This window comes from Zootoca vivipara, chromosome 3, assembly GCF_963506605.1.
Source record: "Zootoca vivipara chromosome 3, rZooViv1.1, whole genome shotgun sequence".
In the NCBI taxonomy this organism is placed as follows: Eukaryota; Metazoa; Chordata; class Lepidosauria; order Squamata; family Lacertidae; genus Zootoca; species Zootoca vivipara.
The window spans coordinates 81,348,523-81,365,317 of record NC_083278.1 but is presented as its reverse complement, the minus strand read 5'-3'; the positions used below and the strand labels follow the sequence as shown (position 1 = coordinate 81,365,317).

The following is a 16,795-nucleotide window of genomic DNA, read 5'->3' as shown; positions in this document are numbered from 1 at the left end:
TACGTTATTGGCCGAGGGAGCCGGCGTACAGCTTCCAGGTCATGTGGCCAGCATGACAAAGCCGCTTCTGGCAAACCAGAGCAGTAGCCCGGAAACGCCGTTTACCTTCCCGCTGTAGCGGTACCTATTTATCTACTTGCACTTTGACATGCTTTCAAACTGCTAGGTTGGCAGGAGCTGGGACTGAGCAACGGGAGCTCACCCTGTCACAGGGATTTGAACCGCCAACCTTCTGATCGGCAAGCCCTAGGCTCAGTGGTTTAGCCCACAGCGCCACCTGCGTAAACATCCAGTTGTGTCCCTCCTTTGACTGAAGATTTTTTCAGACTGTGGAGGCTTCTGTGGGCAGAAAGGGGTGTGTATGATACTTTTAAAATAACATTTTCCATCTGCTGCCCCTTCCCTCAGTTCAAAGAAGTTCCTTTGTAGTTGAGAGGAAAGCAAAATTATTTAACTTTTATTTTGATTGAAAAATCAACATAGATACAGCATAGAATAAATGAGCTGCAACCTCTGAGCAGAGATGCATTTGCATCAGATACTAATCCACAAGCCTACTTTAACATGATTATTGGAATTTCTCAAATTCAAGAAAAAGCATTGGTAGTCATCCCAGTGGTCTTTGCAGTGTTTCTTTGACTGGTCCATGAAAGAGGGTATTTTTATACCTTTGCTTCTTCGTTAACTTTCTAGGTAATGGAGGAAAGAGAGAAGTTGAGGTCTGAACAGGAAGCACGACAGAAGAAACTGCACTATCTCAGGACTGAATTAGATCGACTTTCAAAACAGCAAGGTACTGCTTTCTCTCATTTTATGCCTCATTTTCCCCTGTGATTCTCTATAGTGGCGATACCAAGTGTAGGATTTTTTTTACTACTACTGACTTAGGCACCCCTAAATATTATCCTAAACAGGAATTAATTTTTGTGGATCCTGTATTGATTATTGCCAGTTCTGCATTCAGTAATGTGGACAGAACTTTCTGGCATTTGGGCCCAACAAAATGGTGTGGGATACCTTTAAGTACATAAAATAATTTTGCATGTGTTAACATGATTTTCATATGCTTCCTACTCCACTACTTTGACCGACTCAGGAGAGATGCTGCGGAAAAAACGTAGGGAGAAGGATGGACACAAAGACCCTTTGCTAATAGAAGTGAACAGACTACAGGAGAACATTGTGAAAGAGATTTCTCAGCTGAAGTTACATGCAGAGGCTGCAGAGAAGAAACAATCTGAGCTTGACAAAGTAGCTCAGATCCTGGGTATTCATATATTTGAGAAGTCCCGGAAGCAATCTTCAGAAATTAAGGACTCATCAGAAAAAAACTCATCAGAAAAAAACAAGTCAGAAAATGCAAAAGGTCAGGAGAAAACTTCCAACTCAGTCAAGGTAAAATTCTAATTGCTGATTCTAACTGATGTTCTCATGTTTGGTAAAAACGGTGTTTGGAAGAATTTCTTGCCACCCGCAAACTTTGTTAAGCTGTCGCTTTTATTTGACATAATTTTTAGTTATTATTACTATCCTGACTTTGGGGGTCAGAAATTCTTACCATGTGACTTAAAAGTAACATTAAATTTGTAAAAAACACAATAAACAATATCAACATAGAAAAAAATAATCAAGATCCTTCCCACAGGGAAGTTGGTGATAGAAAGGCCTAAGACAGGGAGGTAATAGTATTTCCTGAATCCTTTCCACTGGTCCAGGAGTGGAGGGAATGATTTTAAGAGGTGGCTGGTGTTAGAATAATCTGATGACATTCTACAGAGTAGGGAAAAAAATAAGATAACAGTTATCAAGTAATTTCTGAAGGACCATGATTGTTGAGTTTTTCATGGAGCTTGTAATTTTAATTTCAAATAGCTTTCTGTGTGGTCCAGTTTTGAAAAACTTGCATAAATTGAATTAAATATAATGTTGATTTTTTTTCTCCCCTTCAGCCTGAGGAAGTGCATAAAGAGAGAAATCTATGTGGTGCTGAATATGATTCATTCCTGTTTTTTTCTTTAAAAAATTCTGTCTTAAATAATGCTATGATTATCTTCTGACTTGAAATTCTCTACCTCAGGCAGATTTTTCATGTTTCTGCAATAGCCTTCATTTTCTTTAATAAACATTTCAAAAAGGGAAGAAATCATTGTGGCATTTTCTGGTTTGATGTAAAGAATCTGATAATTATTATGGAAGGAGACAGTGTGCATGTTTTTTCTTGTTGATCACAAGTGTGGAGTAACACAGTCTCTGCAAAAATGACAGAAAAAACCCAAGAAAATTTAGTGGGAATGGGATTCTAATTTGGGTTGCCTTCCAAAACCTAACAGCCTGCTTGCATCAGGATGGATTTTCCCTTCTGCTACTCATTAACTTGGAAACTATGAGAGAAACATTTCCAGCTCTTCTGAAAGTGAAACACTATGGAAAACACTGGATATGTGATCTCCTTAAGTCTGCTTTGCCGACCAGATCCTGCTTGTAGGCTTCCCACAGATAGGATGCTAGACTAGATGGGCCATTGGCTTGATCACAGCATAGCGGCTCTTATAATCATGTAAAGACAACTCAGTTGTTAGAGCTCACAGCCCATTATTTGTGGGAGCAAGCAGATCAGTGGAAGACGAGGGGGATGTCTATATAATGCCAAAACATTTTTTATGATCCTCAAGGAAGAGAGCTAAAGGATATGAGCACACAACATTAAACATAATGCTTTTCTTCACTGATCTAAACATTTTTGGAAGAAAAAACTATCTTGATTGGTACACAAGGGTACCCTGGTCTCCTGATCCAGTCAGTTCTTACAATAGGTTGGAAGAGCAATTTATGTTTCCCTTGCAATTCTTTACAACTCGTTTAGGGAGGCTTTCCTAGGGATGTGGAGTTTTATCACATATATTACACTTCTAGGGGATCAAAGAGTCAAACAGCATAACATAATAGACCCTATTTCTCATGTATGTTAAATGCAGAGTCAGTAATTCAAGATTTGAGACAGACCAGATTCTTCTGCTGCAAGCTTTCTTCAGTGACAGCTTAGAATCTGAGCACTTGCGTTTTGCTACAATATAGAGTGTATCATATAAAGTAGAGAGAGTATGCAAAGTGACTGGCTTTTTCAAAGACTTTTAAATGCTTTTGAGAACTTACAAATACTCATTGGGAGTTGCTAGTTATTTTGTACTTAAGTATTTTGTACTTAAGTAAGCATACTGCACACATGCACCTTGTACTCCATGGGATGTCACCCCTTGATTGCTTAGTACCTGCAACCTTGGCAACATGCTTGATTCTCGTTGGAAGTTCTTTCCTGTTGAGTGAACAACATCTGAGTCAGCAGTGCCAGCTCACTGAAATGGTGGAATTATCCTGGGCATTGACTAGCAGGTGATATATAGTTGCATATATGTATATTTTGTGTGGTCTCTACTAAAGGCTAGTTTTGAGGCGCTGGCTGTTATTCCACAGTTAGTAATGTTTCATTTTTTTTCAATTTAGGATTTAAAAACTAATGACAAACCTGAGTGCAGGAGCCCCAAGTCTACAGAATCTCATTTTCAGCCATCCAAACAGCATTCCCAGGAAATCAATATTTATGACTATTATGACACGGGAAACCACTGGTGCAAGGACTGCAATACCATCTGTGGGACCATGTTTGATTTCTTCACACATATGCATAATAAGAAGCACAGGCAGGTATGTGCTATCAGGTTTTCATTAAGTAGTTTTAATTTGCTCTTACAAGTTGTAAAATAATGTTTTGTAGAAAGCAAAGAACTACATGTCAATCAACTTTCCTTTAAAAAAAAACAGTTTGGAATAAGTTCTCATTCCTAATCTTTTTGGGATGGTTTGTCACTTAGCGTGGTGTAGTGGTTAAGAGCGGTAGACTCGTAATCTGGGGAACCGGGTTCGTGTCTCTGCTCCTCCACATGCAGCTGCTGGATGACCTTGGGCTAGTCACACTTCTTTGAAGTCTCTCAGCCCCACTCACCTCACAGTGGGGGAGGAAGGGAAAGGAGAATGTTAGCTGCTTTGAGATTCCTTCGGGTAGTGATAAAGTGGGATATCAAATCCAAACTCCTCCTCTTCTTACTGTATTTTTCCATGTATAAGACATCCTCCTTTTTTGAACCCAAAATTAAGAAATCAATATTTTAAACATCAAACAGAAAAACATATATTTTCTTAAATATTCAATGTCTGAGGGTAACTATTTGAATCACAGCTTCATTTTGAGTGTCAATATGTGAAACTGTTCGGTACATGCCTACTTGGTATGTATAGTTCTGTGTTTCCTCAGTGCTTTTAGCATTTGGCAGGAAAGCAGACCTCATTTTAATATTTCTTTTGTCATTGTAAATAGACCTTGGATCCATATAACAGACCTTGGGCTTTGAAGACTGAAACTGAAACAAAGCAAAACCTTACAAAACGCATTGACAAGATACCAGTTCCTGCCAAAGGTAAGTTGCTTTTTATAGTTTGAGGTTAAGTGTTGTTTAGTAGGGCCAGACTGTTCACCCTACTACCAAGAAATGTTTTGTTTTATTAGTGTCAACAAAAGATTGCCACTTCTAAGTAAACTTCTGATAGCTATTTTGTCTGCATTAATTGCTCTGTTACTGAATTAGGTGGGGATTGAAAAGCAACATAAATTTGTATTTGAATGATAAACAAAGTCTATAGTGATAAGAATTGTTCAACAAGTGTAGGTTTCCATTCTTTAAATCAGTTTGTTTCAAGTAGAATCTATGGTTAACTGGCTCATTTCAATTGTAGGGCTTTTTTTGTCTACTTTTAGTGTTTCGTTTGGTTTTTTTGGTTGTTCAGAGCTGTAGTGTGTCTTCCTATCAATTTCTGTGATTGATTGTTTTGGGTGGCATTTCAGGTTCTGAATTTCTAATCCCAGTCACTGGATATTACTGTCAGCTGTGCCAAGAATTTTTTGGAGATCAGATATCAGCAGAACAACATGTGAAAAATTACCCACATAATGAGAAATATAAGGTCAGTGTATTTGTTTTGAATAAAAATGTTTAAAAGTCATCTTAGTGAAATGTCTTCTGTTGTAAAATTGAGGAGAAGCTATAGATAAGTGGCATGACATGCACTTAATATGCAAAAGGTTCTGAATTCTGTGCCTGGCATCTCCAGGTAGAGCTGGGAATGACTTTTTATGTTTCTGAGTCTCTGTAGATAGTATTGTTTGACTGTATTCCCAGTTGACATTTTGGTTGTGTGTTACTAAAATTTTACTGTACTGTACTAGATTTGTTTTATGCTGAGGTTTTGTCACCTCATTGGAATAAAGCTTTTCTCATATTACTTTATATAATCATAAAATTGTAGAGTTGGAAGAGACAACAAGGGCCATCTAGTTCAGCCCCCTGCAATGCAGGAATCTTTTGCCCAGTGGGGCATGAACCTATGATCCTGAGAGTGTTTCATGCTATACTGATTGAGCTTTGCTAATGTAGATATTCTGAATAATAATTGTCTAGGAAAACCACTCTTTCTCCTCCCTCTTGCATTTCTCAGCAAGTACAATTAGTAGTGGGGTGGTGATGAGGAAGATAAAATATTAAGGAAGATAAACCTGTATCACTACTGAAATTTCATATTAAGTAACAGCGCTGAAACTTCCTTGTCTTCACAGAAATATGTGGATGAAAATCCACTCTATGAAGAGAGAAGGAACATTGACCGTCAGGCAGGATTGTCTGTGATTCAAGAAACAGAACGCCGGTTGAAACGGAAGTTGTGTGAAAAGCAAAAAGAAGAAAGAGATGAAAAAGCAGTGAAAGTGGCAAGGAAAGAGGAACCAAAAAGTAATGAGGAACCAAAGAATTCCAAAGAACAAGGAGATGGGGATAATGAAAATGAGTCTAATAAAAGGAAAGGAGTTTCTAATGACCAGAAATATGGGACAAAGCTTAAATTGAAAAAAGATGACAAAGAGGTTGAAAAGAAGGAAGGGAAAAAAGAAGAACCACCAAAGGAGTCAAGAATGTCATCTTTTGGAAAGTTCAGCTGGAGGAAGACTGAAAGAGATGAAAAAAATCAAGGCAAAGATGTAACTGTCTCTAAGGAGGAGAGTATTGAGGAAAGTAAAGATAAAGAAAGCAAGTCACAATCTGGAAAACAAAATTCAAAGCCAATTGCAATTAAATTGTCTGGGAAAACTGTTATCCCACACACTAGTCCCTGGACACCAGTTGTTTCAACATCATCACAAGCAAAAATCAGGCCCAATTTACCAGCCCCCATGATGGTTCTCAGAAAGTCTGCAACAGCAACAGTAAGCAAGCCTGCACCTTTGAATACTTTCTTGTCTATAAAATCCTCTGGTGCTAGCACCAAGCCACTTCCTGTTGTAAAAGAGGGTAATCCAGAACTTGTTCTGCCTCCTGATATTATTTCAAAAGCATTTGGGGGAGAAGTAGTAGTTTTAAAGAGTTCACAGGAGAATGCAATGGTACCAGAACAAACAGAGGAACCTGAACATGAAGATGTGTCCCGGGTTGTAGAACATGCAAAAGCTGTGGAACATGCAAAGGCAACTGCAGCAGTAGAGGATCAAGCAAATGTTATGGCAAAAGTACAAGCAAAGGCACGGGAACTTGCTGCTGTGATAAAGGAGCAAGTTACAAGATTGGGCATTTTTGAGAGACCTAATCGGCATCCTCTACATCCACCACCACCAGGACCACCGCTGTCAGTAGCACTGCCAGTACCACCAGTAGTGGTATTCCCACCTCCACCTGCAGTGCCACCAAAACAAGCAACCATCCTTGCAGATGACATGGCTCCTGGTGTGTCTGAGGATGATAAAAACATACTGGCAGTGCCCATGTGCCCCCATCCTTTGCCACCACCAACTATTTTCAGCGACCATGTTAAAAAACTGGAGAAAAAGAACTCTTGCCTAGCAGCAGGTAATGCCAAAGATCTATACAATATTTTCTACAACTGCAGTGGGAGGAGTCCAGCTGATAGCAAGTCTGTGAACTCTGCAACTTCAGATAAAATCAAATCAAATCCTGTTGAGAGACAGAAAAAAACAGACCTGCTGACAGATCCCAAACCAAGCAGCAAGCCTGTCACACAAGAAACTCTACAAAACATACACAGTACTTCAGGTGTTAGCAAAATCCCTTTAAGTAACAAGACCCCAGAAACAGATGATGCTGAAGTTGAGAAACTTTTGGCAGCCTATGAAGAAAACTTTAAAACTAATGTTCAGAGGGAATCAAAGAAAATCTCTCTTTCAAATGCACAGTCAATATTAAAATATGAATCCAATGATTTTTCAGTAAATGCCCCTGTTTCCCTTCAGAACAAAGTAGAAATGGAAACTGCTGATCCAATTGAATTTAGTAAGAAATCACCAGACTTTGAGAAAACAGAGTTGGCAATACAGATACCTAAAAAGAGCCTTCTTTCTTTGGATAACCTTACCAAGAAACCCACAGGCATTGAGACAACAGATTTTAAATCTGATGATAAAGAATTAGCAATGCAGTTGTCAATAGATCATGTTGCTCTTTTAGAAGATGTTAGCAATAAACCATCTGAACTTGAAACAATAGAATTAGCTATGCAGTTGCCAGAAAGCAATGCTTCTCATTTGGAAGAACTTTATAAGAATTCCTCAGTATGTGAAGCAACAGAGGTTAAATCTCATGATGATGATGAATTAACAATGCAATTGTCACTGGAACCTGGTACTAAGCATCCATCGGAGCTGGGGACAGCAGAATTTGTGCTGCAGTTGCCAGAAAGCAGTGTTCCTTCTTTGGATGACTTTAGCAACAAACACACAGATCTTGTGACAACAGATTTTAAATCTGATGATGATAAAGAATTGGCAATGAAATTGTCAGAAAACCATGTTGATCTCTTAGAATCTGTTAGCAAGAAGCCATCAGAGCCAGAGACTGCAGAATTAGCCATGCAGTTGCCAGAAAGCAATGCTTCTCCTTTGGAAGAACTTCACAAGAATCCATCTGTGTGTGAGGAAGCAGTGTTTAAATCTCTTGATGATAAAGAATCAGCAATGCAGTTGTCACAGGAACATGATAACAATAAGTCATCGGAACTGGAGACAGGAGAATTTGCTATGCAGTTGCCAGAGAACAGTGTTCCTCCTTTGGATGATCTTACCAAGAAATCCACAGGCCTTAAGACAACAGACGTTAAATCTGACGATAAAGAACTAACAGTGCAGTTGTCAGAAAGTAGTGTTTTTCCTTTGGATGATTTTAGCAACAAACCTGCAGACCTTGAGACAACAGACTTTAAATTTCCAGATGATAAGGAATTAGGCTTACATATGTCAGAAGACCATGTTGCTCTTTTAAAAGAGCAGGATGTTAGCAAGAAACTATCTGAATTTAAGACAGCAGGATTAGCCATGCAGTTGCCAGAAAGCAATACTACTTTGGAAGAATTTTGTCAGAATTCATTGGAGTGCAGGACAGCAGAGTATAAATCTCCTGATTATAAAGAATTAGCACTGCAATTGTCAGAAGACCAGGAGGCTCTTCTAAAAGATGTTAGCAATAATCCTCTGGGGCATGAGATGACAGAGTTTAAATTTCCTGGTAAGAAAGAGCTAATAATGCAAATGGCAGAAAATGAGACTGACTTTACTGCTGAAGATGTTGGTATGGCAAGTGGCACAGACATCAGTGATGAGTCACAAGACCAGCAGAAAATGGATAAATCCAAATCAAACAAGATCAGTAAAAGTTTGGAGATGAAAGCATATTTGACAAGTTTAGGTGAGAGAGATGTAGGAGGGGAACATTCAGAATTTGCAGGACATCAGCTTGTTGTTAGTCAGGAACATGAGTCTCGGTTATTTGATACCCCTATGGGAGAAGGCCATACTATAACAGAAGATAAGCAAGTTGTTGAATCTGAATCAACAATTTCTATGTGGGTTTCAGAGGTGCGTGTTCAGAGTCCGCTGGCATGGGAGCCAGCCTCATCTTCAAAAGTGAATAAGGAAAAGCCTCAAATAGCAATGATAGATCAGAGTTCCAATAAAGAACCATTACTGGATCTAAAACGGGGAAATGTGGGCCTTGATAGGCTTGAATCAGCAATCAGTGATGAAATTCCGCAGACTTCAGAGGTCCAGAAGATAGATCCTGGATTGAAGCCTTTAAATACAGATGAATTTAATAATTCCTGTATAAATAATGAACAAAAATTGTTGACTAGCTCTCAACCAAACGATGGTGAAAATTGTAATGTAGTTGGTGCTCCAGTATCAGAACAGATGTCAAATGAGTGCCTTGCTAACGTAACAATGATAAGCAGTACACTAGGGAAACATGAAGAAATTAGCCAACATCCATTAAGCTGTGAAACCAAGGATTCCCAAGCTAAGGGAGCTGAAACTTTGGGCAGTATGTCTTCTGCAAATGATGAACTTAGTTCCAGTGCAGAATTAATGTTTATAAAAAATAATGGGTGTGGGTCTTCTGAATCTGATCTCAATTTAAATAACAATGCAGAGAGAGGTTCTGTAGAAACATATAGCACTCACTTTTCCAGTGTTCAGCCAGAGATGGTTCAAGAACCACTAGGTGCTCTTCCAACAGAAATCAGTGTTGAGCATCTTGGAGAGGTAGCCCTTACATTCACAGACATGAACACTGAGATCTTGGATACCTCAGCAGCTGATGACTTGGACTTGAATAGCACTTATTCAGAACTTAACTTTGATCATTCTACAACCCCTTCTCCAAAGTCTGGAGAAATAAAGCCTAATGATTCTCTTAGATTGAAACCAAGCCTGGAAATAGAATCCATAAATTTTAGTCTAGGAGATATTGAGGTAGAACGTGAACATCTCGGCATCCTACCACCTGAAATTCTGAATGAGGATATTGTAGGGAGTCCAAAGTTAGAAACCATTCCATCCATTTCTTTAGGGTCCAACGAAACTAGAGAATTGGGCATTGAGCAACCTACAGTTGAACCAGAAATGATTGCTTTTGTTGAGTTAGCATCTGGTGACGAAGAAGATAAATTTTGCTCCTTGGTTTCTGATGTAATTGTCCCAGACATAGTGTCTCCTGCATCAAATGGCAGCACTGCTGGACCAAGCATGTCACTCATCGAAATGCAGGACATGCCTCCAATTTCCATGGTATTGCAATCAGATGTTAGCAGAGGCAGCACTTCTGATATACTACCATTGAGTAGCGATGAAAAAAATGTACAATGCCAAGCAACTGAGTGCAAGGAGTCCTTCCTTCTAGATCTACAGAAAACATCTGTAGAAGTGGGGGGCTCAGGTGACAACGAATTGCACATTGTCAAGAATGATATGCAGGCATCTGCAAGGGAGTTAAACAAGACAGAGGAAGTGGAAAATAATGATAGTATATGTGAGATTAACAGTAAGTTGACTTCAGAAGTAACTGAAAGCTCTGCAGAGTACCTGGTAAGTTCAGATAATATTGATACTGATGTTTGAGTAGCTTTTGTGTAGATTTTGTAAATATTCTGTTTGAGTTTGACATGTTAGATATTTTGAAGCTTGCAGTAGATATTTGCGAAAGCCTGAACTTCATTTGCCCTGAAAAATATACACCTTTGTACATATTGGATTGTATAAAAATTTTTTTGTTGAACTTAGAACATTTCATTTCTATTCCTTGCAGTTAAAATGCAATTACTCATCTATAACTGACCTTCACATATAATACAAAAGCGTGGTTTAGCATTATCAGGATGCATAACAGTGAACCTTTAGCTTGCACACTTAATTTTACCTCTCCTCTGGTGTGACTGTGAAGAAATTGAACGTTGCATTAATCACAGTTTCACATTATGTCTGAAACACAAACTGTGGTTAATCTTAAGCTTCATAAATAAACTATGATATGAAGTTGGCTTGTTTCCACCAACCATAGTTAGGACTAGCTGAATTTTCTCTGGATATGGACAGCAAGACAAGCTAAGCTACAGTTGGTCTAAAATGTAAGTGAAAATTTCCAAACGCCATGACTGTACTGGAGGAAAAGGGTAGCAAGTGAGCACAAGGCTTGCTGCAGATTTTCCTTGTTTGGCATTTTGTGGGAATGCAGCCAGTGTGTATGTGGGCATTTGGAGGGTTTATTGCTGTTGGGGGGATATATGGGTTTGTTTGTTTTGCATTTTTCTTTGACTATTTTAATGGTTTCTGATTTACACAGCTTTTGTAAATAACATTCCAAGTGCAACAGTGACAAGCGCAAGAACACCTGTTCAGAACTTGAAGAAAAAAGAAGGCTCTTGCTGAAACATTTGAATAGAAAGTTTATTTGAAATGTTATGCATGTTTTGTTGCACAAAATGTAAAATCCATAAAGATTGTTCTGCATTTTTGACTTGTAATTACGTTGTTGAATTGCATCTGTAATCCAGACTGTAATGCCATGTTACTGTATGTGTGGATATCATCTCGCTGAGCAAAGGAGAAAAATCTACCAACTCACTTTTGGAGACGGAAACTATTTGGTAAGGCTGTGGCCCAACAACTGGACTCTGCATATTGAGGTCACTTACTTGATTTGAAATCACATTTCATTTAATTGTATTGTAATGCAGTAACTGTTTGTGTTGAATTGTTTAGCAGCTGCCCAGCACAGAAGAAATAGAAGATCTCAACTTTGCTCTCAGGATTGGATTCACTTCACATACCCAGACATTACATGCCTGAATGAACCCCTGAGCCGCAAAATACTGTTTTGTGAAGGTTTTTCACTTATTCAGCTTGTCAAGATATGAAGTAAACGTTTGCATGGATCTATATAAAAGGTTTATCTGTAAATCTAAAATAAACCCAATATGATCAAAGATATTGCCGTTTTCCCGTTTGTTCTTTAAATAAGTGGTTCTACAAGTTGTTGTTTTTTGTGAACATTCAGACAACGGGTTCTTCAGTTAATTTCCCATTTTCACCACTCTGGAAATTAAATCGAGCCATGAATTATGCAGCATTATGAGAAAACTTTGCTTAAATATTCAGCAAGTTAAACATTGCGTGTAACTTGCGTTCTTTCAATTTTAAAAGAAAATAGTATGGTAAAAATGCTTTGAAAACTTCTGGTTTCTTTTCCATTATGTTTTAAAAGATCCAGGCCCAGGATCCACAAATAAAGTTAGTGTTTGTAAAGTGGGATATGAGTGAACTGTTAAAAAACAGGAAAAGGGTTTATGCTAATTTAAAATGCAGTTGAATAAATAAGTATTTATGGTGGAGATACAATTAACTTGTATTATCAGTTGTTCAGCCTACACTGTTGCACTAGCACTTCTATGCTGACCCAGAACATTACACAGGTACAAAAGTAGGAATTGCTGCTAGCAACCACCATTACCAATATCAGAAGCAAGATAGCATAAAGGAAGAGGTGGAATTGTGGTTGCTTTGCCTGTCTTTATCCATAGGTTACTGACAACTCGGAAGCCAACTTTGCTGCTACAGTTCTATAGACTGCTTGATGATACAGTATATATAAACAGGATTTCAGGTGGTGGGGCAGCACAAGACATGATACTTACTTTGCTTGTAATATCAACAGGTGCAGTAGAGGTCACACTGCTGTTGCAGCTGCACACATCTCTGGATTCGTGGTTTTGATCAAAGAAGTAAGTTTAGTAAACATTTTCTGCCTCTCATAACTTATTCCAGTGAATCCAATAAACTGGTTTCATCTGATATTTCTTCCAATTTTATCCTTCCTTCAAGGAATTATAGGTACTCTTTTCTGTTCATTTTATAATAAACAACAGTTTTTTGAGGTATATTGAGCTAAGAAATAGTGACTGGATTAAGGCTACCCAACGAGCTTCAGAGCTAAGGAGGTATCTCTTCCACAGTGGTGTTATCCAATGTCTCCCAGATGTTGGATTACAGTTCCCATAATCCCTAACCAAAAGCCATGCTTTCTGGGGCTGATGGGAGTTTTAGTCCAACAGTGTCTGGAGGGTGTACCACATTGGCTATCCCTGTATTACACCACAATCTCTTGTTATTTTCTTATCCATATTGCCTACCATGACTATGCTTTTTCCCTCACAAACTTGGATTGAAACTCCTACTACATGTATAAGAAAGCTCCAAAAGGGAGGGGAAAGAATCTTTTTTTATTCTAAATGCCTTCATTTTATTGATAGAATTATAGTTTAAAAATGTAACAGGTAACTTAATTGATGTTAATTCATGTTGAGAGAAGTTATTTTAGTTCAGACAGAAATATGTGAAAACTGCATTACAGTATAAAATGATACTGAATAGCAAGATAGTAAGAGTTTGCCTATGCATATGAATTGACAATGTGGTGAAACGGAAACAAATTGCAATGACAAAGGATTGCCCTTATTAACAAAAATTAACTAATCACAGGGTCTGGGTGGCATTCATCTGGCATTTCTTAAAAGATTTCAAATGTGAAAATGCCGATCTTTTAACAAAAATATATTTCCTAAGATCAGACACTCTCTGAGGACTATAAAGTAGCCAATTTTGGGGGGGGGGGCGGAGGGAAATAACAGGCCAGTTAGCTTAAGATCTGTTCTACGGTAGGAAAGTTGGTGGAAAGCATTATTAAAGATAGAATTGTGAGGTATATAAAAGTACAAAACCAGCATGATTTCTGCAAGGGTAAGTCCTGTCTCAACTTTCTAGAGTTCTCTGAGAGTGTCAACAAGCATATCGGTTGAGGTGACCCAGTTGATACTTCTAAAAAGCTTTTGATAAAGTATCTCACCAAAGACTCCCAAGTAAGCTTAACAGACACGAAATGAGAGGTCCTCTTATGGATCAGGAATTTGTTAAGTAGCAAGAAGCACAGAGTAAGAATAAATGAACCGTTCTCCCAATGGAGGACTCCCAAGGATCAGTATGGGACCTGTACTTCTTTATTCATTAATATTCATTAATTATCTAGAGTTTGGGTTGAGCAGGGAGGTAGCAAAGTTTGCTGCTGATAGCAAATTGTTCAATGTGGATAAAAGGAATTGCAGGCAGTTCCAAAAGGATCTCCAAACTGGGTGAATGGGCAGTAAAATGGCAAATGCAATTCAAAGTAAGGTGCAGAGACATCCTACTTTTAAGTGTTCTATATGCTAATGGGACCTGAATTTTCAGTGACAGGCCAGGAATATGAGACTGCGGGTCATAGAGGATAAGTGTGGACCAAATGGCAAAAGTGATGTCCACGTTCAGGATCTTTAAAACTGCCAATAAAATGTTATACATAGCTGGTGATACCACACTTGAAATACTGTGTGCAGTTTTGGTCACCTCAAGCTGGAAAAGGTTCAGAAAAAGGCAACCAAATTGGATCAAGGGACTGGAACAACTGCATGAGGAAAGGTTAACAACATTCAGGGCTCTTTATTTTAGAAGAGAGGTGAGTACACTTGATCTTATCCAAAAGGCCAAGAAGTGATGATAAGGATGTATAGAATGATGTATGGTAGGAAGAAAAACTCCATTCTAGAATTTCAACCATCAGAGTGAAGCTGAATGCTGTAAGTTTCAGGACAAACTTTTTCTGGTCCTAGAAAAAGGGATAGAAATGGTGTAGTATACAGGACGGCTGGTTGTGTACAGGTGTAGTGACACATGTTGATTTCTCTTGTCAAATACAATTTAATTTTCTTGTAAGCACTAGAAAATATATCTGTGGTCACCAGCTACCTTAGTAAACAAAGATCACTGAGGTAGTTTTCTGTAACTTGAATGAAGGTTAATGTTTAAAGTTTATGCAAGCTGAATTAAGTTCTAGGAATTCAGAATAAATTGTTTCAGGTTATTAACATGTGCATGCATCTACAGTGTTGTCTTTTTTGTTACGGATTTGGGATTCTTCCTGTTAGTTGGGGAGACAATGGCATAGTTGCATTGAGGCATATAAGTAGCCTCTTGAATACTGTGGGTATAGTTCTCTGGCACATTTCTTATTCTCATCTGAATAAGAGGATTCTCATAGAATGTGACTGCATAATACATGTGCATTAGTGTGTTGCTACATTTGATTTAAGTCAGGGGTAGGCAACCTAAGCCCCGGGGGCTAGATGCGGCCCAATCGCCTTCTCAATCTGGCCCACGGACGGTCCGGGAATCAGCGTGTTTTTACATAAGTAGAATGTGTCTTTTTATTTAAAATGCATCTAGGTTATTTGTGGGGGCTGTCTGGTGTTGTTACATGAGTAGAATATGTGCTTTTATTTAAAATGCATCTCTGGGTTATTTGTGGGGCATAGGAATTCATTCATCCCCCCCCAAAAAAATAGTCCGGCCCACCACATGGTCTGAGGGACAGTGGACCGGCCCACAGCTGAAAAAGGTTGCTGACCCCTGATTTAAGTGGTCATATGCCACTTTACTAACGCCAAGCATTTGCTTAGATTTGAGACTTAAATTTTAAATACTTGGGGGCAAATAAATATTGGTATGGATACATTTCAGGGCACTTAGGTGAAATCTACACAAATATTAAAATTCTGAAAATGCTTTTTTTTTAAAAAAATTTAATACATTGAATTTTCCATAAGGCTCACTATCGCTATCTAATGTCACATTGTATATTGCACTTAAAACACACTTAATATGTTTTATTTGCAGCTATATAGCTGAGTCCTTAGATTAAAAAGTACAGGTAGTTAAAGTGCAAATAAGCTATTTTAATTCATTTTTTTCAGTGAGTCTTATGGCTAACGTTGGATAGCAGTCGAATTCTTTCTAGACAAGGAGTTGTTTATCACATTAGAGTGATTTAGACTTGTGTACACACACCATTTCAAGTATCCTGGGAACTGTAGTTTGCACCTCATGGAGCTACAATTCCCAGCACTCTTATCAAACTATTCTTCAGGTGTGTGCTTTAAATGTATGGTACATATGCAGTCAGTGATTTGTGTCACATCCTGATGTTTCGCAACTTGTTGAATCATTCCTGGGATCTTGCCCGTTAGCTGCTGAATTAGTGTGTCTTCCCGTCTCTCACTGCTCTAATTGCAGGGGAGCCTGTTGGTTACTGCATGGAGATCCAATGTAGTGCTTTCCAGGTGTTTTGAACTGTAGCTCTCAGCCAGCATGGCCTGTACTTAGGAGTGATGGTAGTTGTAAACACCATTTGGAGGGCACTGCATTGACTACCCCTTGATTAGTGTCTCTTGAGAGCACTTAAAGAACAACACATTCTTCCTCCTGCTGGTGTCTGACATTTACATTTACAGTTTTAAAAGTTAGGGGCGGGGATTGCATTCTTCCATGGATAGGGATTTTGCATCTCCACCCTCACTGCAACTTAAAATATATATATATACCTGGAAAAGCTACTGGCAGTCTCCATGCATAAAAGTTATATTTTCCCTCCACCCCAGCAAACAAAACAAAACAAAACACCATCAGAACAAGCAAAGCACAATGCTGATTCTCAAGTTTTTAGCTTTAACACTGGGAGGAAGTTCTCTGAATCTTGTTTAACATTTAGTTGAAAAGTCAGCAGCTGAACATAGGTTTGTGGAACAGAAATAAGACTGGTTGCCAAAATACCTGGCAATATTAGAATGGGGGGAGGGGAAAAATATTTTAAGTAACTTCCAAGCTGCTGTTTTTAAAAGCATGGAAACAGGGCAATCCAGGATGCATTTCAGGCCTCGGGAGCAGAGTAATTTTTATGTTGTGACCAGCCAGTACTTTGCAAGAGACCTTGGCATTCCATTCTAGAGAAGCCTTGGAGAGGGTTGCACAGCAGAAGCCTCTAGCATAGAC

At 38.6% G+C, this 16,795-nt stretch overlaps 1 protein-coding gene across 3 annotated transcripts in view; it reads left to right on the top strand.

The window, feature by feature from the left end:
• Nucleotides 1–16,334, top strand: part of LOC118081789 (zinc finger protein 318) — a 28,016-nt gene extending 11,682 nt beyond the window's left edge. The window contains exons 5-11 of one of the 3 annotated variants that reach the window (XR_009557380.1): nucleotides 694–793; nucleotides 1,097–1,395; nucleotides 3,502–3,702; nucleotides 4,373–4,472; nucleotides 4,898–5,016; nucleotides 5,666–11,526; nucleotides 11,642–16,334. Coding sequence is in view for 2 of the 3 variants with exons in the window: in XM_035108220.2 (XP_034964111.2) it covers nucleotides 694–793; nucleotides 1,097–1,395; nucleotides 3,502–3,702; nucleotides 4,373–4,472; nucleotides 4,898–5,016; nucleotides 5,666–10,501 (5,655 nt within the window). In the remaining variant the exon portion in view is untranslated. Of the gene's footprint in view, nucleotides 1–693; nucleotides 794–1,096; nucleotides 1,396–3,501; nucleotides 3,703–4,372; nucleotides 4,473–4,897; nucleotides 5,017–5,665 lie in introns of all 3 variants that reach the window. The other 2 variants (XM_035108221.2, XM_035108220.2) reach the window with 2 other exon arrangements.
• The last annotated feature ends 461 nt before the right edge of the window (nucleotides 16,335–16,795 follow it).